General features: G+C 35.1%; 1 protein-coding gene and 1 long non-coding RNA gene across 4 annotated transcripts; one reads left to right on the forward strand and one right to left on the reverse strand.

The window, feature by feature from the left end:
* LOC119085597 (serine/threonine-protein kinase EDR1-like) lies at nucleotides 1-18,928 on the reverse strand. Of its 3 annotated transcripts, XM_037196017.1 has the most exons (4): nucleotides 18,924-18,928; nucleotides 14,562-14,565; nucleotides 1,171-1,923; nucleotides 1-1,092 (listed from the first exon to the last, which is right to left on the reverse strand). In XM_037196017.1, exons 3-4 carry the CDS (start codon nucleotides 1,909-1,911, stop codon nucleotides 94-96), a joined length of 1,740 nt encoding a protein of 579 aa, XP_037051912.1. In that variant the 5' UTR covers nucleotides 1,912-1,923; nucleotides 14,562-14,565; nucleotides 18,924-18,928; the 3' UTR covers nucleotides 1-93. The 3 variants fall into 3 exon arrangements, with proteins under 3 accessions (XP_037051912.1, XP_037051913.1, XP_037051911.1); XM_037196018.1 differs by lacking the exons at nucleotides 14,562-14,565; nucleotides 18,924-18,928 and having other exon boundaries at nucleotides 1,171-1,452; nucleotides 1,696-2,070; XM_037196016.1 differs by lacking the exons at nucleotides 14,562-14,565; nucleotides 18,924-18,928 and having other exon boundaries at nucleotides 1,171-2,070.
* LOC119085598 lies at nucleotides 4,922-12,494 on the forward strand. The gene is made up of 3 exons (XR_005089321.1): nucleotides 4,922-5,143; nucleotides 11,715-11,824; nucleotides 12,370-12,494. It is a non-coding gene; the product is annotated as an uncharacterized LOC119085598 (long non-coding RNA).
* Nucleotides 18,929-22,438: the final 3,510 nt, after the last annotated feature.

A 22,438-nucleotide genomic window follows, 5' to 3' on the forward strand; every position in this document is an offset into this window, starting at 1 on the left:
TTTTCTGAGTTCGGATTTATTTTTCACTTCAAAATTCAACTCATTCTAACCGAAAAAACATAATTAACAACCAAAAAAAAATTATCTAAATATTCATATCCATAAGTCCTGCTTTACCTTCAAAAATTCATTCAGAAAAGCAACAGCTGAAGGTCGGTGCTTTGCTTCTCCCAAACATTTCGTAATTACGCCTTTTAGATCAACAGGAACATCGTCGATAGACGGCATTTCACCGGCCAATACAGCTTTTCGTATTTGATTTTGATTGAAACCATCGAACGGTTCCTGTTCACTGATTAATTCAACAATCGTCAGTGCCATTGAATAAATGTCTGCAACCATTAAATCATCCTGATTCAAACGGTCCCCTTTCAAAACTTCTGGCGGGCTGTACTTTATCGTACCGACGAAATGGTAAGTGGCCACCGATGTAACCGAAGTTGATGTTTCACAATATTCTTTGAGTGCGAGACCGAAGTCTGACAATTTGCAATTAGTTAGATTTTCACACACTAAAATATTTCGACTTTTGATATCGCGATGCGATACTTTTCGTTCGTGTATATACTGCAACGCGGAAAGCGAGTCATGTATCAGTGATTTCTTTTGATCGTCCGACAACTGAACCGATTCCAATAATAAATCATGCAGTGAACCCTTTGGCATAAATTCCATAACTAACGCCAGATTCGGCGTTTCAATACATGCTCCGTACAAAGTGATGATGGCTGGGTGCTTGAGTGTCGACAGTAGTCGAGCTTCATTTTCAAATTCGACCTTTCTTGTTTGGCTAACTCGTTGCACACGTAATTTCTTAACGGCGACCTGATAATCTGTTTTCCACATTGCGACATGAACATCAGCAAAGCCCCCACTTCCGATCTTATCACCAATTTCCAATTCAGCAAAATCGATGACGTGTCCGTCAAATTTCAATGACGACGACTTGACTGAACGTGATTTTTGTACCTTTGCCGCGTCACGTCGATTTAGTATTTCCTCTAGTTGATCACAATTGACTAAGTCATCGTCATTTAATGCAACGTTTCGAGTATTTACCAGGTGTTGCCACATACCCTCCTCATTGTTAGCCTGATTTGAAAGTTATATTAGAAGCTCGATTCGGAAATTTCTTCCTTCAGAAGTAAAAAAAAGTTTGCAAATTCTAACCTGTTCATCAAGATCCATCAGAAGTCGTTGTAATTGTGGTCGATTCTTATTCGGATTTCTCAGTGTGCTCTCAGGTGCAGTGCCCAACTGTAATCCAACTCGCCCCAATTTTCTGTTATATGCGTTGTCTACATACGTTTTTACCGTACTCGAAGTTGCGCCAGACTGTAAACTCGAGCCTGATGAGCGGGAATGTACGGCCGATCCAAGAGGTAGTCCTACACGACCCAATCGTCTATTGTACGCATTATCCACATAAGCTCTTGGTGAGCCAGCCAATGATTGGTTGATCGGTGATCCACCAGTTGATCGTGAATGAACAGCCGTTCCTAACGGTAAACCAACACGTCCTAAGCTTCGATTTTGAGCGTTGTCCACGTATGTTCTTCCTTCAGACGATGAAAATGATTGTACTGATGTACCAGCTGAAGACCGAGAATGAACGGCCGTTCCTAATGGCAGACCAACACGTCCTAGGCTTCGATTTTGAGAGTTGTCCACGTATGTTCTTCCTTCGGACGATGAAAATGATTGTGCTGATGTGCCAACTGAAGACCGAGAATGAACGGCCGTTCCTAATGGCAGACCAACACGTCCTAAGCTTCGATTTTGTGAATTATCCACGTAGGATGCTCCGGATGATTGGGAACTACTCGATCGAGATACGACCGCACTTCCAACCGTCATTCCGACACGTCCAATGCTTCGATTATATGCATTGTCTACGTATGTTCTTGGCATATTTATTTCGCACTTAACACAATGGCAATGCAGTAGTGAAGAGATGATTTCCTTGAACTTGACGTTACAAGTGGTGTTCAATCGAACTTGAAAACGATAATGCTGCCTAGAAAAAATCTGCCGTGAGTGTATATAGTGCGTAATCAATTATTAATGGTGTTCTATAAATTGACAAACAAAACAGAGATATTGATAATCGCTTCCTGTACACAATCACACGTTACGTCAAGTAATCATTATTGCACCAATATTAAGATAAGATTAAAAGCAGGTGCCGTAATTTACATAAAAACTTCCTAACCGATTTTAACAAAAAGAAATGTTTTGGTGAAAACCTTTGGTTTTTTATGCCAATTAAGGCGGTATGCTTGAGTTCAACGTGCACCGGGACAAGCTCTGAAAGTAAATGGAGATGAGGTTTGGTTTAAAGACAAAAAGTACACGTGAATTACGACTGAAAATGTTAAATTTTAGGAACTCTAAAATAGGCCAGCAACATTTTCATTGTCCAACCCATCGATATAATAAAGCGAGGACATTACGAAGTACATTCAAAAATGGAGAGTGACATTAAGATATGACATATTTTCAAATATTTGTATGACTTTATTCCGCGCGCTTTCTTATAACGTAGGTTACGTTACACATACATTCTTTCCACATAAACGTTCTTTGGGTTTGCTTATCCCTAAATCAGGGGTCCAACCTAACCAAATTTAGAAAAAAAACGAAGTCTAATTGTTTTGGAATTTCAACAAATTCCCGGAAACACTAACCATCAATTTTATCCATATACCTAGGTGGTACCATCTTTTAGGAATAGTAGTAATTACCAGGGTCAAACAATTTAGCACCAAACTGTGGTACACATTTATTGATATAGTACTATACTACATCTTAAACCCCTACTGTCCCGAATTACATTTTTAAAATCCGAGCCCGAACCGAACTCGAACACAAATTTTGAAGCCCGATTCCAAGATTCGGGTCGGGTTGGGTTTTTCATGTTTTTGGTTGACCCGTTCCGCTCTAATACACATCCCCCCGTCAATATATAGTGCAGTATAATAGCAGTTATGATTCAATGAGCTAAAACAACAACCATAAAACCGAATTAAAGGAAAATCTTCCATTTTTTAATGGTCTCAATAATAAATGAAATGGAAGAGCCTCATGGGATATTTGGATGATTTTTTTTGTATTCTGTTTTTTACTGAAATTATTTGTTTGCTGTTCTCTTCACTGAAAGTATTATTTACAGTGCGAGTGCGACTATTGAAAATTTGCGTCTGCGTTATTCAAATTTTGGTAATTCGTTATCAGGACTACACCAATTTGTAACAGAGTTCTATATAGTTATGGAAATGGAGATTGAGATAATTGCCAAGGTTCTGTGTAATGAGTTGTTTAACTTTTCATGAATATAAATTACGAGTTATTTACACTCAAAAGCAACGTTTCCAGGTGATGCCAAATGATTAACTTACACGAGACCCTATTTCATGTGAAATTTTGTCTTTAAACATCCGCATCCAACCCGTTAAGATTATAACGGTGATTATTCGAAAGAATATAGTGGACGTTCAAAAGTGTTCTTGGCTAAAAGCATGCCAATGTGTTGAAAAGATAAGCGCTCTAAATTGACGACAAAAGAGCAGAATTATAATTTTATATCATTTTCATGTTGTTGTTACAAGCAAGTCTCGTAGCGACATTACGGGGGATTGAACGAAACATAAAATAAACAATGCAGAATAGACAAGGGCTTGCATAACTACAATTTCAGATGTTGCATGTTAGACATTATAAAATGTAAGAGAAAGAAATCACATGCATCAGTAAGTGATGTCTCGAATGTAATTATAAATTGGAAAATCTTAAAGAATTACTGCTTTCCTTTTGCTACATGGGAAATTTTGATTAAAACATCTCACTGGTAGAATTTTACCACCAGTTAGTATACTAATTGTGATGATAACGCCGAAATTTATTCTATGTTGCTTAAAGCGAGGAGAAAGTAGATTTTATCATTGAAAGTAGCAATCACCCGAGTTTTTATAGAGCAGTTCCAAAAGGCCTACCTATCCTGAAATCTCTATGATATTACCTATTCAGGCATATCTCACACGACTTTTGATGTCAAGATTTGTCGACTTAATCCGCAAGTAAGATTCCAATTTTTCTTTGCAGTAAAGTCATGGTCGGATCCCTGACTGACTTACAATGTTCGATTGGAGACCTCGATCTTAAACATGCTAGTGCAATTTATTCAGATATCAACTCCAGTCAGTAATGGTAACATATCAAGCATGTCAGAGAATTGGAGAATTCAAAAAATGTTTCTCCCATAAACGTTTCTCTGGACCAATTGAATATGACCAGGGGTCAGGCGTTAAAAATAATAATAATAATAAAATGTAAAATTCGGCTCGCCCTTATAGCAATGTGAAAAAGACAAAAAAAAATTCAAAATATTACAACGAAATTTAAAGTTTCGGTAAAGTATGGATCGTCCTGCTGCTCATTTAATTTCCTGAAAATGTCGCTCTGAGAACAGTAAATCACAAACGAAACAAAAATTCACTCTAACACATATAAACTGTCTCGGCCGGGTAGTTCACCTTGTATCATGCTAGGCAGACGATATGTGTTTCAGTATGCTATTTTCTTCTCTTCCGACAAACTACACATATACCATGCTGGCTGGCATTGTTACTGAATCAAATAAGCAATCATGGATAAACTCTTTTGTTAGAGTCGTCCGAATAATGTACCAAATACCAAATCACTGGGTGCATTCGTGTTCGGACATCACATACCTATTCTGTTTTTCAGCGACGAGTTGAATGGCCAACCCTCGCCGATAGTGGTATCATTCGATCGGCCACGAATAGTAGCGCAAGATCCATGTTAAATATCGACAAATTCTGGAACTCCATCACTCCATTATCAAAAAAAAAAAACTTCGGAAACGACAACAAAAATATTTGAAAAACTTAGTAAACTACCTGTCACAAGCTATTACATTAAACATTGTAAGAGATTTTCAATACTTTCTTGATAGTCTGCCAAAGCATTTGAAAGGAACGAAAATTATAAAGGAAGAAGAAGAAAAAAATGTTGCACGAAAAATCAATGCCTCTATCGAAGAGAAATTTCCCCGGCGATGACACGCTCAAACGTTTTCAAAATTACTCTTGTAGAATTTCGTCTTGTCAAGTTAGTTTTTCAAGTAAGTAAATTTTCAAGTAAATTTCAAGTAGCATTTTGGCAAAGCGATTAAATTAGATTGATACAATGTGATCACAAATTACAGTTGTTTTTCTTTGTTTGAAGTTCGCAATTTCATTCTATTAACCCTTTTGAATTTCATTCCAACCGTTTTGATGTATAATACATTAAAAAGTGGTCTAAAAGTGATCCAATTATAGCGAGTGAAGTGTCTTCAAGCGGTAGCTCTTATCACTAAAATCTCCAGATTTTAAACCTGTCAATTCAGTGTCTATGCTAGGAGCAGTGCTGTGGTCATAGCGTTGCAATCTCACCGAAAAGCAATATTTCATTTTGCTCATATTTTTCAATAGAAAAAGAGACGAGTTAAAATTTCGCCGAAAAACATTATTTCATTTTGCTCATATTTTTCTTGTGTAATGACGATTTATGCACTGACATACTTTCGAATTAAGGGAACAAAAACATTCAGAAAAAGTTCTTTTTGCCAAATTTCCTTTTGACCTATTTATTTAATGAAAATGGTTGGCCACTTAAAAACTTTGTTTCTCTACTTACATTTTACGTACTTCATACAAATCATCGTAATTTGGCTTACATAATGAGCCATCGTTATAATAGCATAGCTCAGTGGATCGTTAATGTGGTAATTTGAGTATACGCGATTTTTGCGACTTGTTTGTACTGTTTTATATATAAATATATATCCAAGATGACAGGAGAATTTTATCCAGTCAACAAATTGCTAAGCACATACACTGCAGCTCTATTACCAATATTTGTTTTATAAATTTTGATCAGGTCTTTATATCTCTTAATTCATTTAAGTCTTCCAATTTATGTTGGTGTCGTTTCTCGGAAAATCTTTTCTTTTTTTTTTAATTTCAGCACTGCACTTCCCACTCTATCATCAAACAAAAACATAGATAACGTACATTCTCCCATCCGACTCTTTCGGCATGAACTTTGCCATTTCATAAATACAGCAGCAGAGACCTTTGACATTTTCTCGGAAATTCAGCACGATAAGCATCTGCTAGTCATATCATACTCTTACATTGATTTCGAATATATCGAAGAAATTTCTGAGTAGAGTAAACATTTTGTTTTGGATTCATTAAGCTTTTAGTAACGAATTCTATGTGCTAGAGCACATGGGACATGGTATGAAAGGGGGGAGTCATACCTATCATATAAAAGACTAAAATTAATAACCGTTGTGGAGCCTGTCGATACATTTCGTTAATTTCGTCAATGAATTCTGTAAATTTGTTCGTCATAAAATCCACAAATACCATGGGAGACAGCTCGGTAAAATTATAACCTTTTTCAAAATCACTATTTAACCACCGGTTAAATATAGGGTTACCATGGTTGTATTGTATAGTGTGTTTATTAAAAGTGATAACTAGTATTTCCACTCACCTCCAAAATTGAGATCTGTGCTTGATTTCCAATTACCAAAAAAGTGCTCAGTGTGAGAGACAAAATTGAAGTTGATTCTTCGACAGCTCGCTCTCTCACAGCGCTATCACGGAGTACTTTTTGTTAAGTGGAAATCGTACTTTACTTAACTACGAGAAAAGTAGTAACTTCCATGACGATATTATTCATTTGCAGCGAAGAGTAATTGCACAGTTTCGGACCTAAAAGCTTATAGTGAGCATTGTATCTCCTACCTAAATACACAATAAGAGAAAGAAGCCTAGATAAACTATCTAAAGATATGTGGGCGCAGTAGTTTAGAGTATTTTAGTTAGAAAAGACGAAGACTCGCTCAAGGTTGTATATTGTATTGATCCAGACAAAATCATCCTAACATTTGTGTCTCAATGTTGCATCGCGACCAACTATCGTACAAACTCTGTCTCTCCATTCAACGCTAAAATTACATTTGAAAAGAACAAAGACAATGAGCGTTAATTTAGACACCATCGCTTCAACATTCTTTCCATTGAAAAATAATTGACTGAATCTAGCACAGCTATGTGAAATGGTACTTCCACAAGAGTGCAAATCGAAAAAAAAAATATTCAGAAGAATTCTGCTTAACTGCACTTAAATATTAAAATGCATTTGCAAAACGGATAAAACATAAAACGTGCATAGATGCAACCAGAGATTTATATATTATTTATGCGACACAATAACACTGTAAATTTTCAATGGAACTTTTCGTCGAAAGCTGGCAAACAATCGGTCTACAACAATCCTTACACGAATCGTAAGCATTTCCATAAATCATTTTTCAAAAATGTATTTGTTATGCAAGCGACGTTTTCGTGGTAGAACTACATGCGGAATATATATTATTGTACGTACGTACACAGGGCCTCTGCTCCAACACAAACACAACAATGAGAACACATTCATACGCTTTCCATCCCTTTTTACTTTTCCATTTGCCTCTATACATTTCTGCGTAAACTGAAACCTAACCGTTAACCCATACTACCCCACTAAGAAAATCCATATTACTGTGACCTATTTCGGTCGCGTTTATTTCCGTTCCATATATAAGTACATAATACAAAAAAATAAAATCTGTGTCACTCCCGTGAGCTTTTCCGAATTGTGGCTGTTTTGTACCGATTAGAATCAAGGGCCTCCCTCTCCACTGTTAGTTTTTTTTTGTTTACTTACGCACAATTTATCTGTACATCAACTTCAACTATTAGATGATGTACTATCCCTGAGGCTATTTAATCGTGTACTTATAGAAATTATGACGATATAACGAAACCATCACTTAAGGGCGATTAGAGATGTATGCACAGTATCATAGCTATGTTGTTTGGTTGGGAGTTATCATTGTACTTTTTGTAACGGAAACATGGAAAATATGATCATCCAATGATCTCAAAACGTTAGCAGTGGAAACGGGAAATCTTTTTGTGCTATAACATGCAATGAATAAAACAGATTCATATGATTTTATACACGAAAGCAAAAACGGACTCTTACATTTTTGAATTTATTTCTGTCATACATGTCATGTGCTTTCTTCCGTCTATGTGTATGTGTAGCTATTGCGTGTACTTCCCATTCAGGATAATTCTGTGTCAACATAATTATTCCCTAACGCTCTAAAATGTACAAAAGCACAACTAACAAAAAACTTTACAAAACATTTAAATGAACATCTGAGGACGAAAAAATCCATCGTAAAATGTGGAATATCCGATGAACTTAGCTTAGAAATTTTTTTCTGTTTTCGAAAGGGAAATCTTTTTTGTCAGCAAAATTATTCTTTTTTTTAATTAATTGTTTAGTTTAGCTATTTTTTAACAGCAATTCTATTGATTTGCAACAGCAAATTTATTCTACTTTTGTCAGCAGATTTATTTCTTGTCATAAGCAAAATTAATTGTTTATTTTAGCTATTTTTTATCTATTTTTGGTGAAATGGATTTTCATATATGCTTTTCGTCACTAGTGGTGAAATGGACACCAAAACCCAATGCTTATCGAGCAACACCTCTAACCATTCGGCTATTGAGATATATAATCGCAGTGTAACAATTTTCAAAAGTTCATTTTTCGCAGCTGGTTGCAGAAAACGTTGTATGCAACACGTTGTGAAAGTGGTAGTTTTTGTCACATGCTTCGCTCGCTTCGCACGTTTGATAACATTACATCTAGTGACACAAACTACCACTTTTCGCAACTAGCTGCAGAAATTACTATTTCACGTCTTACGTCAACGTAAATAGTTATTGACACTACACGGACAATTCATTTCTTTTTACGAAATGGATACCAATTTTCATTGCACTTAAAAAGCGTTTTAACACGCCGAGCGATCCGGCCCATTGCCCCGGAGCGAAGCGGAGGGCCGCAATGCGAGCCGGGCGCCGGAACGGTGTTGGTAACTTAGGAGTTAATTTTTTTTCTCTCGCATCGTCTAATAATTAGTCTGTGTAATTCATTGCCCATAAAGAGCGTTTTAACACGCCGAGCGATCCGTAAACTTAGTTAAAGTGAAATTATTATGAAAGGTGTGTATCCTAGAAACTACGCATAGCGAAATTACGAAGCCCCATTCAAATCGAGGGATAAATGCTTTTTTAGGCACTAGGTGTGTAGATTGTCACTCGATACCGCAGGTCGAGCGTGACAATACACATCGTGTGCCTAAAAGATCTATCACCGAGTTGTGTACAACGTTTTTCGCAATAAAGGCAACGGAAAGTTCTACTTTTCGTCGCTTGTTGAGTTGACGTTTTCGTGTTAGTGGTGTTAGTGATATAATTTTATATGTCCTACTGCGGGACATATGCTGATTGAAGATAGTAATTTTCCTACTTATAAAAAAATAAATTTGCAATTGAAACACTAATAAATTTGCTGACAAAAAGCAATAACTTCGAGGTATTAATTTTGCTGTTCGAAGGCATTAAAAGTGCATATTACAAAACAATAAATTTGCTGACTACAAAGTAATAAATTTGCTGCCAGGGATTTGCTGCAAAAGAATTATTTTTGCTGCTTAAAGTCAGTAATATTGCTGCTCAGAAAGCAATAAATATGCTGTTCGAGTACTAATAAGTTTGCTGAAAATAAGACTAATTTTGCTGATACAAAACACTAAATTTGCTGATAAAAAAGATTAAATTTGCTGCTAAAAAAAATAAATTTGCAGAAAAAAAGAATAAATTTGCTGACAAAAAAATAGATGCCGTTTTCAAAATTCAATCCACAAATAATGTATGAAATCACATTAAAACATAGCTCGATAACACTCATAGACTTACGAAAGTACTGTACGAAGTCTTTTATGCGGATTGAGAAACTGTTGTATGTACGTAAGTAAAGGGCATTCACCAAAAGTTACTAAGCTAAATTGTTCGGGTGTAGGTCGGAAAGGCAGGAAATAAACCTGTTCTAATATGGTGCGTACATTTGAAATTTTGATTTTTATGATGCCGAAATTCTACATGTTGTAAATCACTGATTAAAAAAGACGACAAATTTGAAAAAAAAATTGTCAATTGTCAAATTGACAATTTTCTCGAATTCTGATGCCAAAATAGTTTATGTTAACCAAGAATGAAAATTGGAAAAAGTATTTTCGACAGTGCCTAAAGGAAACACATAAAACTTTTGACATCCAAAGGTTCATCTGAAGTTAGGAAACCCACCTATAGATTTGAAAAATCCTTCAATGTATCTATATTTAGTCGACTGACAAAAGTAACCTCTTTGCTGGTAGCTCTGGGTTTCGAAAGGGCCCTATTCAGTTCATATCTTTGCAGACGGCCAAGTCGCCCAGAAAGCTTTTAGAGGCTAAATGTTCACCTCCCAAGTAATGAAAGCGCGGATAAACCTGCTAGGATAGCTTTTATCACCAGCCTCGCCTCTCTGGTAAGCATATACCACACCAGTCCTCTTTCAGTCATGCAGAAGTGTATAACGGATTGAATAAACAGGGCTTTCGCCAATCGATGCTCAGCTCTGCAAGAGGCAAAAAATTCAATATTGATTATCAAGAGCCATTCCAAGCACATTCTGTCTCTCAGTAAGCGTAACGTTGAGCGTTTGAGCGACTATATCAGGACACTAGTTAGCAAAATAGTTATGGACATTTACAGTGCTGACTAATCCTTTGCATTCGAGAAATTTTTTAAGAAATGTACTTCTAAATATCAATCGGTGGGTTCGGATGTACATGACACATGAGAAGTCTGTACATTTTATTGAAAAATGCAGAATTTCATTAACGGAAAGTGGAAAAATTTCCAGAACTTCACTCGACTAAACTACTAAACTACTATATGTCAATGTTTCTAACGCTAAATAAATAATTGCAAAACGATGCTCGAAACACATGTGCAAATTTTATCAGAGAGGAAAAGCACCATTTTGACCCAAATAGAATCACATCGGAGTGCATACGTACTTCATGCTGATGAAGGGCAAACACCAGCAATTTATATAATTTCAGAGCGTTTAACGTACTTTAATCGAGTGCGACTTAAAAGCACACTTGTATGCATTTAGTAAATTACCTCCATGATTTTTCTAAAAATATTCCCGGCGAATCAACTATTGTTGTGTGAATAAGTAATCGTTTTTATGATGTCTCTTCATAATTGACTCATTTTGGGTGGGGGAGATGATGCGTTCATTTACATTTCTTATAAATTTCGTCATATCTGCACACTTTTCATATTATACAAAATAATCGGCGAGAAAATATGCAAATTTTTATTTTCTCTACTCTACGGGGAAATAAATTTGTTATCGCCAGGCCAGGACATAATAATGTTGCAAAAAGGAAGAAGAAAAAATAGATTAAGCGTGTAGCCTCTGTAGCCTTTAGAACGTAACATAATCATCACGTCGTAATCGCATAATAAAACTGAATTTACATTGTAAACTAAAAAAAGAGAGGCAGAACTTTACTTTGTGATGCTGTTCCGAGGAAAAAATACCATCGTCATCAAAACAGAATTAGTGTAATAAATTCATAAGAAGTAATAACCTTTTAGACAAAACAAAAACTCATCACAAAATGTGCAACAAAACAATTAATTTGTATGTATGCTTCAACCCATTAATACACTTTAAAGTAGGTGGTAGTGGGATACGCAAAATTTCGGAGAAGCCGTGGCAATACAAGTTCATGGCACGGAAATTCTACTTTATACCCTTGTGAGCTCTTGGAAAATTTGGACGATCGGTAAGTAAAGTCTAGAATTGAATAGAATTAGTAAAAAAGTTCAAGTTGAGAAGTTCAATAAGTGCTTAAGTCGAAAGTTGTACCAGCAAACTATAAATTTTTCTTTAGATTATACTTTATCATTAACGTCCATTCACTCCCTGGATTTTAGTCCGATAACAAGGTAAAAGAGTTTTACAACGCCACACAAAGAATAAATATCAGCTCCCTGCATTACGTACAGGACTAAAGGCTAAAAAAAATGTGCTTTGCACATTCAATATTCGCATGAGTAACTTTTAATCAATCGAAAAATCAACGTTTTCACCATCAAAAGTCTGAAACTCGCACGCCAACTTTATCTCAAATTCCAGTTTGAATTCTTTTCGTTATGCTTCTTTGACATAATGCTTGTAGGGAGATTCCGAATGATTTCTCTCCGATATAATTTGATTAAAAAAAAGAATTAATAAGCATTTTAAGTGGAATGCATTTCCGGAAGATCTACCTTCCATCCTCAACAACACTTAACTAAAACATTTAAATTTTAATTCACTCTCTTCTAGGACACTTGGATTAATTGCAAGAAAATCCAACTTAATGAAAATTACGTAAAAATACAAAGCATCCAAGAAGTGCTAGATTCGTTCTGGTGAAGATACCATCGAAGGCAGTAGGCGTCAAATTTGTTAAATGCACTCATTATATATTATGTGAAGAGTTTTTTTTTGTTTATAGACTTTCTCAAACCTAGTTTGCGCCAAAGAGAAAATGTGATGCCACCGCCTTCATGATCAACTCATTTACTGTCGTGTAAATAGCCATTTACATCATGACATTGTTAAAAAAATGTACTTTTGACCTCTGGTGCTTGATAAATCAAAGTATATACACAAAATAGAGAGAATGGTATACAAATTTTTTTTGCTATACTTGCAATTCATATGAGCTTCTGGAGTGCTATGTGTATAGTATATAGCCTGCCTCTACAACATTATTCAGCAGATTTTTTTTTTTAAATGAACATTTCGATGGGAAACCCGTTTTAATTGAGGGGTGGAAATGAAACGATTTCGTAGAAAATGTTAATTAAACCAATGAAGGAAAAAAATACGATTTTGATCCACCACTCATTTAAAATTGTCATTAGGTTGAATGGTTGGAAAATATTAAAGAACATAAAGTTTGATGGTCGGTCAAGAATGGCAATAAAAAAAAACCAACCAACCCATCATGTACGGAAAATGTACAACCCCACAAGACGAAGCTTTCATTTTATAAGAAGTAATTTATTTACATCATCGTTTTTGTTGTTGATTTAATTTTCAACATAAACCAACATTTTTTTTGCGGCCATTCGCTGGATAAATATGAGTTCTTAAACGTAATCTAATTTTATATCTCTCCCCGCTTGTTTTTTCAATATTAATTTTGAACATTTCGACGAAACGAACGGTTCATTTCGATAATGAAAGCTTTTTTTCGGTCATTACTTAATTCAGAATTTAATTTACAGTGAAATTATGCATACAACCAGAAATGTATTTAGGTTGGAGTACATTATAGTAAAATCATGATTCCATGGTTTTCACCAAAAACTTGGGGAATAGTGCAGCCGGAAGAGATGAGAAGTTGTTATTGATAAAAACGACAAAAAAGGATGATGGTAGATTTTATATCAAATACCAGGTGGTACTATCACACTAGGGTCATAATGCCGTTTGTAAAAAGCGAGGTATAAAGTTCGCGAATACAATTTAATTGATTGGACTGAACAGAAAGATGAAATTTCCATCAGATTTGGGATTTTCTATTCGACGCCGCTAGGGCTTGGAGAAGGCCTATTTCAGGTCTTAAGACGTTGACTGAAATGCCTCGCAATAAGTAATACTTCCAATCGGTTGTGGTTTGATTTGTAGTTAACAATTGTGGCTTTCAACTGTCACATTAGGACAACGTATTTAAGACAGATTATATTTATAAATAGTAATAAATTGTTCTTTAATGACTTGTTTACTGTGTCAATTATATGTACGTACAGTCAACACTCTATTTATTACCGAGCTTTTTACGAAGCTTTTGGTAATTTTCGCTTGACCTGAAATAGATCTGATATGAACTGTGGCCGATTTTTTTTTGGACTGACGAAAGTCTATCTTACTGCTTCTACTAACTTTATAAGGGGTCATTCACAAAGTCACGCTTGACTCCTAATTACATCTCTTTCTATCACATTTTTATCCATATTTTGCATCTCTTTCGCACGCGCGACATTCTTCATAAACAATTCCTAAGGCTGAAACAGTAACGTTTCTTGGAATACCAATAGTAACACTCGGTCGGGCATGTTGTATTTTATACAATATTTGGCTGAGAACAAATATTCAAAATGTGAACACTTGTTGGCATATCGTGTAGCCGTTTTTTTTAACATTCGACCGGAGCTAATTCCTTAAATATCAACTAAAACCGATTCATCTTGATGTCGGAGCAAAATGGAAATAAATTTTATTTTCTACCCGACCAGAAATACTGCAAAGCTTACTCGAAACATTAGTTATTTATATCTCACACATTCGCTTTTCAATAATAATAATAAAAATAAAATGGATAAAGCAGATAAGAAACCATTTCTTTTCTGCCGCCTATGCACATCTCAAAAAAAAAATTTAAATACGATGGTGGAGAAAATGGAAATCAAAAGGACAAACATTTATTTATTGTAGCTGGGTTATTTCGGGGGATATTTTCTTTATACAATTCTCTATTTGTTGTCGTTATTCTTGGTTATACGCGTACATAATTTATCAACAAATCAGGATAAAGAAAGGATTTATTCATTGCCGGAAAATGAAGGTTTATATTTATATTACTTATGTACATCTACTTATCCATATATATATATAGAAGGAACCATGCATGTAAAAAGGAATGAACATTTGTTTATATATATATATACGCATCATATGTCAACCAATATTTCGTCGTTGAGCTTATTTGTATTGCCTAATTTACTTGATCCATCTCGACCCACTAATATGTGTGGTTTTGCACTAATTTATATTGAGGACCAGCTGCTGTGCGTGTATGGTATTACTAAGTATATTACATAGAGGATATTGTACATACAATGAATGTGATTAATACTGTGGAGCCTTTCCTCGGAACCATCATGAATATTTAAGCAATTCATATTCATTTTGCGATCTATTCTAACCGAAAATAATACTTAAGTAATTGAGTAGACAAGCTGGATATAATTCAGTCCATCTCAAAATTTTCTATTCACTTAAAATGTTTGTCACAGTATAGTAGCAATGAGAAAAAGGTTAACATTATGTATGTGTTTTATATGGAGCGTCATAGAGTCGAGCGAATATAAAATAATAAAAAAAACAAATTTTGATTTTTCTGTGTTATTTCGTTTGCTTATGAGTTTGATCCTAGTCTGATAATTCCACAATAATTTTCTGCGGCACTATAACAAATTCAGTCCAATCAAATTCAATTAAAGGATAAAAGTCCTTAACGAGTCCCAAACGGTGGTAAAAGTCTTAGCTTGATTTCCTCCTACGCCGTTTACGCTCCGTTTGGACTCCGTTTACTCTTTAAACAATAAAAAAGAGAGACGTGGTTTAGCTAAACGGCGTAAGAAGAAATCAAGCATTATGCTTAGTTTCCTCTTACCAAAAAAGTACCTCCGTGTGAGATACAAAATTGAATTTTTTCAATTTTTTCTTTGTTTATTTGACAGTTTGCTCTCTCACGGCTCTCTCACTGAGTACTTTTTGTTGAGTGGATCAGACACTTAATGCTTAAGATGAGTACAGAGCTCGTGAAAAATGCATGCAAAATCGACCTCTGCAAAATGCTTGCAAAATATGACACAAAATGTATGAGCCAGCTGTCACGGAGCTTGCAAAATATTTGACAGATAGCTCATACATTTTGTGTCATATCTGTGTACTAGCCAAAAAAGTACTCCGTGTGAGAGACAAAATTGATAATTTTTTTCAATTTTTGCTTTGTTTATTTGACAGCTCGCTCTCTCACGGCTCTCTCACAAAGTACGTTTTGTTGAGTGGAATGTAAACTTAACTTCATAATAATGCACTAAGTCAGTGCACCCAGCGCCAGTCAAAAAAAATTTACCGTCTTTATGGGATTAAAAACCATAAAAACATGTTGACCGACAATACCGTTAGACATAGCTGAAACCAAAAATCACTAAACTCCTTATAGGATTTCCAAGAAGCTTACGAATTTCAGGTTTCAGCTAGGATCAGACTATGTCCAATATTGGACAGATTCAGATCAAAATTGGCAAAACATGTTGACTTGTTCCAAGTATTTAAAGTGCATTTTTCGATTGATCGGTGTTATACGAATTCGTTGGGATTTAAGATGGAAGTAACGAATCAGTTAGGGAAACTAATTTTTGATCAAAATTGAAGATGTATACACTTCGATCTGGAACTTGGCTTTTTCGACAAGAAACACCAAACTACCAATCGAACTGACAATGCTAAGAATCGAACCGATCTCTTGCTCAAGATTCAATACCCGCAGCTGAAATGTTTCGTAAGCCCAATCAGAATCTGTGTCACGTTGGTTTCAAAGCCCGATTTAAACAAGCTAAAAAATTAGCCCACCTTTAAAAATTTAAATCACCGGAACATCCTCCCTTATCCCCATAATATGCATGGTATGCTTTGTTTTTCTAAGAAACTACATTTCCCTTTCTGTCTTTGTAATAAATCTTTCTGTTTGTATAGGCTTTCTGTTTCTGTGGTTTAATTGGTATACATACCTTTCATACACAGAACCATTATGCGAAGTATGCATTTAAAGCAATCAAAGCTTATTATTCGGAGTAAAATATCTGGGAGAAACCAAAAATTCTTAAGATCCGGTAAATTGCTTTGAGAACTTTAAGAATTTTCGAAAATGTTAGTTCACTTTACGTCTCTACATAACATGGTTGCACATTTTTTAATTGAAAATAACGGCACCAAAGAACAATAGCGGTACCTGGAAATGAAAAAAAGTGGTAATGCTATTGACTTCGAAAAAGGAGAAAGAAATTTTTTTTAAACAGAAAATTGCTTCAATTTGTTCTTATACATTCTTACATAAAACTATTGTTGTCAAGAATTCACATCACAAGTTGTATTGATTCAACTTCCAATATGACGGTCGTCATAAGCACCTTTTATGGAGTCATAATATCCTTTCTTCGACACTGTCCTTTGAGGGTTGTAGATACCAAAAGGGCTCGAAGTGAAACTCAATAGGGGAAGTCAATAAAAAATTATTATAGAAAGTTGTAAGTTATTAAACAACTTTGCTTTTCGACTTAGAACTACTACATTTCAGACTATTTTTATCTCATACATTTCATAACTGATATTTATCAGAGTGTCCTCTAACAACTTCTCAGAAGCATGTGAGATGGGCAACTGTTTCTAAGATTAGAAACAACGTAAATATTGATTGTGTTGTTGAGAAAAAAAAAATTGCTTGTGACTCCCATTTTTGTTGCTGTTAATCGTGGAACGTTCTCAATTCATGATGAACGGAAATAAAAACAAAGTATCAACAGATGTGTTTCGTGATCTTTATTGATCGTCCCAAACTGATAAATCTAACTGATGGTGCAACTTTCTTTGGCTTAAGAATTTTGTTTTAAAGACTTACAGTCTCCACCAAATTTGTCACGTAATTTGCATCAGCTGTTTTTCGGCTGGTCCACTCATACAACCTCATTGTCTTAATGTCTTATGCGTATTTATACTGTCTTATAAGTACCATACGCGCGTATTACTATTAAACTCATATAAACACGCAATGAAGTTTAATGAGTGGACCAGCTGAAAAACAGCTGATCAATTGCGTCACAACTTTGGTTTCAGTTAACTGTAAAGCCTATTCATTTTAATAGAACTTAACTTGAGTTGACGGGTCAAATACAGAAATTTTGTAACATCTTATAACTACATTATAGAATACTAGGTCCCACCTTTTGGCCTTTTCGTAATTTTCGTTATGTTATTCTGCCAAAACAAAGACATACTTTAGTCAATGAAATTACAAATTTTGACATTAGACCATACCTATAGAGTATACTTGCATTGCTTTAGTTGGTGTTTGGCTGTAAAAGAGTAAACATCTCTGCCAAAACAAGGAAATACTTTAGTCTCTAATTGGCTATCAAAGAGTAAACATCTCTGCAAAGCAAGGACAAACATACTTTAGCTAATTTTACAAAGAAATTCAATTCTTACGTGAATTCTTCACTGGTAAGATAGGTGTCCTTACTTGATCCATTTGCATAGCACTTAGCACATATATGCGTATATATGCGAATGTGTCTTGTTTTACCACTCAATGCCGCCCGTATACGTTGTAGTATATAGTTCGCGTTAGTTTTGAATTTCGGATTAGTGATCATTCGATAGATGATCAGTTAACCCAACTCGTTGTAAGGCAATAAGAAACCGTTTATACGATCATTGTGTATCCGTTATAAGCAAACTCCCCTTAAAATTGCCATATTTTGGACCTAAATCCTCGCCGATTCCTACGAGAAGAAAATAGGGCATTGGCAGGGCCATGGGTTCAGTTCCAAAGTGCCAAAGTTCAACTGTGGACAATCTTTTTCAGCATCAGTACATGAAATTTTATTTTTACCATAAATTACAAATAACTTTGAATCATTTAATTATTGGGCGTCGAAAAGTGATTTATAATTAAGGACAAATTGAGGACAATTGATTGAAAGAAGATCTTCGAACTTAATCTCTGGAAATTAATTCCATGCATTGTAAAAAAAAGATTAATCCAAATTGGTTGAGAATTACTCAAGCTATCGTGAATCAACGAAAATTTGTTACCCACATTTGACGTTTTTCATAACATCAATCATTGCGAACCAAATTTTTCTCCGCCGTATTTTCTGACGTAAGACCCCTTACTTTCAGTCAAGGTAATACCCACCAACATAACTATATTTCATGTCTAGAAGAAAAAAAATGGAACAAGTCACAAAAAGAGGACTTGCTCTCAAAAAATGTGGACGAATGGCATCAACCGATAAAGGTAACTTAAATATAAAATTTACAAAAAATTTGTTAGCCATAAAATACTTAACACATCTCAGTTGTTTCCATGTTCATTTATTTATGTTTTTTAAGTTCGCAACACTAAATATAACCGAACATGTTTTTAATAATGGTAATGCATTCCCAGGTTTTTTTTTGTGTATGTGTGGAACCGTTTTTAGTATGATTTTGTAAATTGGCGACAACAAAATATTTTCGGCACAAACAAGTTAACAACAACTGTAACTTATACTCTCTGTTCCTGTTTCACAAAAACTTTTAATGATGAGATTTTAATTAGATAAATTGAATTTATGAAGTTTGCAATTTATAACGCTCCCGTGTTGTAAATTACAATTAATAACGCTTTTATTCATGCCATTACGGGCATAATATCAAACACGGACGAGATAAACAAAATAATTAAATGGGTTGATAAAATTCGGCTATTAATTAAGCTATACTCCATTACGGTGTTTATGGTGAGGCTGCGGTTCATGAAAAATGTTTGATCAAAGAAATGCCTTTTATCTATTTATTCATCGTTCAGTCAGTCTCTCCTCCATCTATCTCTGAAATTATTCTATTTCGAATTGAAGAAAAGAAAGAAATAAAAAAAAAACATCAAACATCCTGTCACAGAGAAAAAATCCTTTTTTTTTTGCTCTCTGTTTTGGGATGGTAAATTGAATATTCCTTTGTCCGCACGTTCGACGAGGGAACAAAAAATATTAATCCAACAATTTTAAATAAATTAACGAAAATTACTAACAACATTGAATCCACTTAACATTTTCTGATTAAATTTATGTTTTTGTTGAATGAAAATTGTGTTCAATGTGTGCTTTTTTATTAATATTTTTTTTCCTGATGTCGCAGCCAAAGTGGATTTAAAAATATTGTGACATGTTACACGAAATGTTATTGCGATAATAAAATGAGTAAAGTTAATTAGTATGCAAATGATATGACTTTGTACAACGGTGAAAATGAACGGCCAAAATTAATACATTTTTGATGTTTATGGATTCAGTGATTGTAGGTACAATGTACTGCTGTTGTATATCCTATGTATATATTAATGTGGCAGAGCATCGTGAACCGTACAATTTTCAAATATTTAGCATAAATTGGTGGAAAGTAAAATTAACCAGAAATTTAAAGAGTTATAGCAAGCGAATTATGCTGATCGGTTAGATTATATGAGTGGATAAAACGGAGATTTTCTGAATTGGGACAGCATTTCATACATGTATCACAGGTGCAGTTTTTCTGCTTGGCTGCAATTTCATCAGTGGTGTCGCTGCTGCTTGCATATGGTGTATGTTACGTTAGTTTAGTAATATACACTCACTCTACATATGTATAAGCACATCACATAAACGAAATCAAACAGTAGATATTTTGATGGGCGTATATTGTACAACCGGGCTCGTATTTTTAACACTCACATGTCGTCAGTTGAAAATTATGTTAAGAAACCTCCAATTCCCAAATTCAAATAATCAGAATGCACTTTGGGATATTTTAGGATCTTTATGCAAATGTTGTTGTGTGGGTGCCTATGAGTGAACGAGACAAGTCGTGTGTGTGTGGATCTGTCAAAATGTCAAAGATTCTACTAAACAACGCTTTCTAGTGCGGACAACATGTATTTCACTTAAATGTCGGACATCTTTTCACAATTTCATTATAAATCAAAACATTTAAGTGATGCGGGCAGTTTCTTGATCCGTGTGCTTGTACGTCTGGCTTCGACGATCTGACCACCCATCTCGGATTCATTTACACGTACGGCTGATTGAATTTTATTTTGATGACCTAGGAAAATTTGTAAAAATTTTGGAAGTGAAATGTTTTGGTTTTTGTGTTTACCTTTCAGGTTTCTGGTTTTGTGTGGCGTCGCATGTTGATAACAGATGTTTTTCTGTCGAAGCTTCAATGAGTCTAGTCCAACCGGTGTGTTGGAAATCCGTTGCGGTTCGAATGCATCGTCAAAGTTTGCAAAGCTGTCCAGTTCGTGGGATTGATTTACAATGAGTGATGTTCGGCCGTCTGATTTCTTCGTCGTGTCACGAAACGCTGGCTTTATTGGCCGGGTTTTTTGCACAACAGCACCTGTTTCATTTTCATTGTTCTCGTGTTCGAAGTTTTTGTTGCTTACACTCAAGAATACATTTTCGTAAAAGAAACGATCGGCTTCTGGCATTATTCCAAACATGTTTCGAATATCCGCAATCTTTTGCGTAGACAATTTCGAAGTCAACTCTAAGTTCAAGGGGCCTTGAATTCCCGATATTTTGCTTGGCTTTACGTTGATGGGTTTTTCTTCAAAATCAGCAGGAAAATCGTATTTTATCCAAATCTTCGATTCATTTTTCTTGTACGTTAACTGTTTGACTTTAGTGTATGGTACAACAGTGTAATTGTATCCTTGAGCAAGAAGGTGATAGTCCAAATAATCAGCTGCTACCATTTCCACCACAACAAATTTTAGTTTACCTTCGGGAATGTTACGAATTTCGTCGATTAAAACTGTTGGACTGTAAATAAACTTGTGTCGAAGAGTCTTTTCAATCACACTGTGCGCTGTATCGACTTCTTGAATTTTGCTGTGTCCAGGTTCAGAAAACTTCTGATTGATTTGTTGAATACAGGAGATCGACGAGTCAATAAATCGTTGAATTGCAGCTGACATAATAGAATTGCGATTCTGAGGTACACAGCTATCCGACCATATTGTGATGTGTTCGAGATCCGGATCGTCTTCAGTTATTTTTGTCAACAGTTTTACCATTGCGTTAGCAATATGCGTTCCTTCTCGTCCACAGAGAGCTTCATTCCAAGTTGCATTGTACACAGTTTTGTTTACTACGGCCGTAAAACTGAGAACTGCAAATTTTCGCATGTAGTAAGCAATCGATGCATTGGTAATAGGCAGTTGGAAAACATTTTCCATGTCTGCAGCCACAATGGCACTTCGTCGTTGTTTATGCACAGCTGGAAGGATGTCTCGGTCTTTTTTTCGTTCAACAGCAGCATTGTTTTTTCGTACAACATGCAGATGATGGCCATCCTCCTCTTCCTGACTTGGACTGGTAAGAATCTCGAATGCCATGCACTTATCGCATCGATCCTTTTTTGGACGGAAAAAGGCTAAGTTGAATTCATAGTTAAAAATATTGCGATAAGCACTCAATTTAGCTGGATTTGCAGTATCCTCTGTGTATAACCGGTACATTATAGATAAATTCAGGCCTTGATTCAAATAGTTTTTGTTGGTATTCTGACGACAATAATGTGACTCTACGACTGGAAATCTATTGATATGATCTCTAATTCCTTGCTTTTGTTCGATGGACAAAACTTTTTTCGGATGCTTTCCATGACGTGAAACACCTGGAGTTATGGTCACCTTATTCTTATTTTGACCAAAATAATAATACACACGGCCTGGGCTTATATTGAGTGTGTTGTTAAAAAATTGTTGGCAAACCTGTACATCTTCGTCCATGTAATTAAAATGATAGTTGAA

The sequence above is a fragment of the Bradysia coprophila genome, chromosome X, assembly GCF_014529535.1.
Source record: "Bradysia coprophila strain Holo2 chromosome X, BU_Bcop_v1, whole genome shotgun sequence".
Classification (NCBI taxonomy): Eukaryota; Metazoa; Arthropoda; class Insecta; order Diptera; family Sciaridae; genus Bradysia; species Bradysia coprophila.

Bases quoted from the DNA above. Each gene is read 5' to 3' on its own strand.
- LOC119085597 (XM_037196017.1), bottom strand. From the start codon at position 1,911: ATGCCAAGAACATACGTAGACAATGCATATAATCGAAGCATTGGACGT. The intron at 1,093-1,170 runs GTTAGAATTTGC...CTTTCAAATCAG, and splicing joins TGATGGATCTTGATGAACAG to GCTAACAATGAGGAGGGTAT.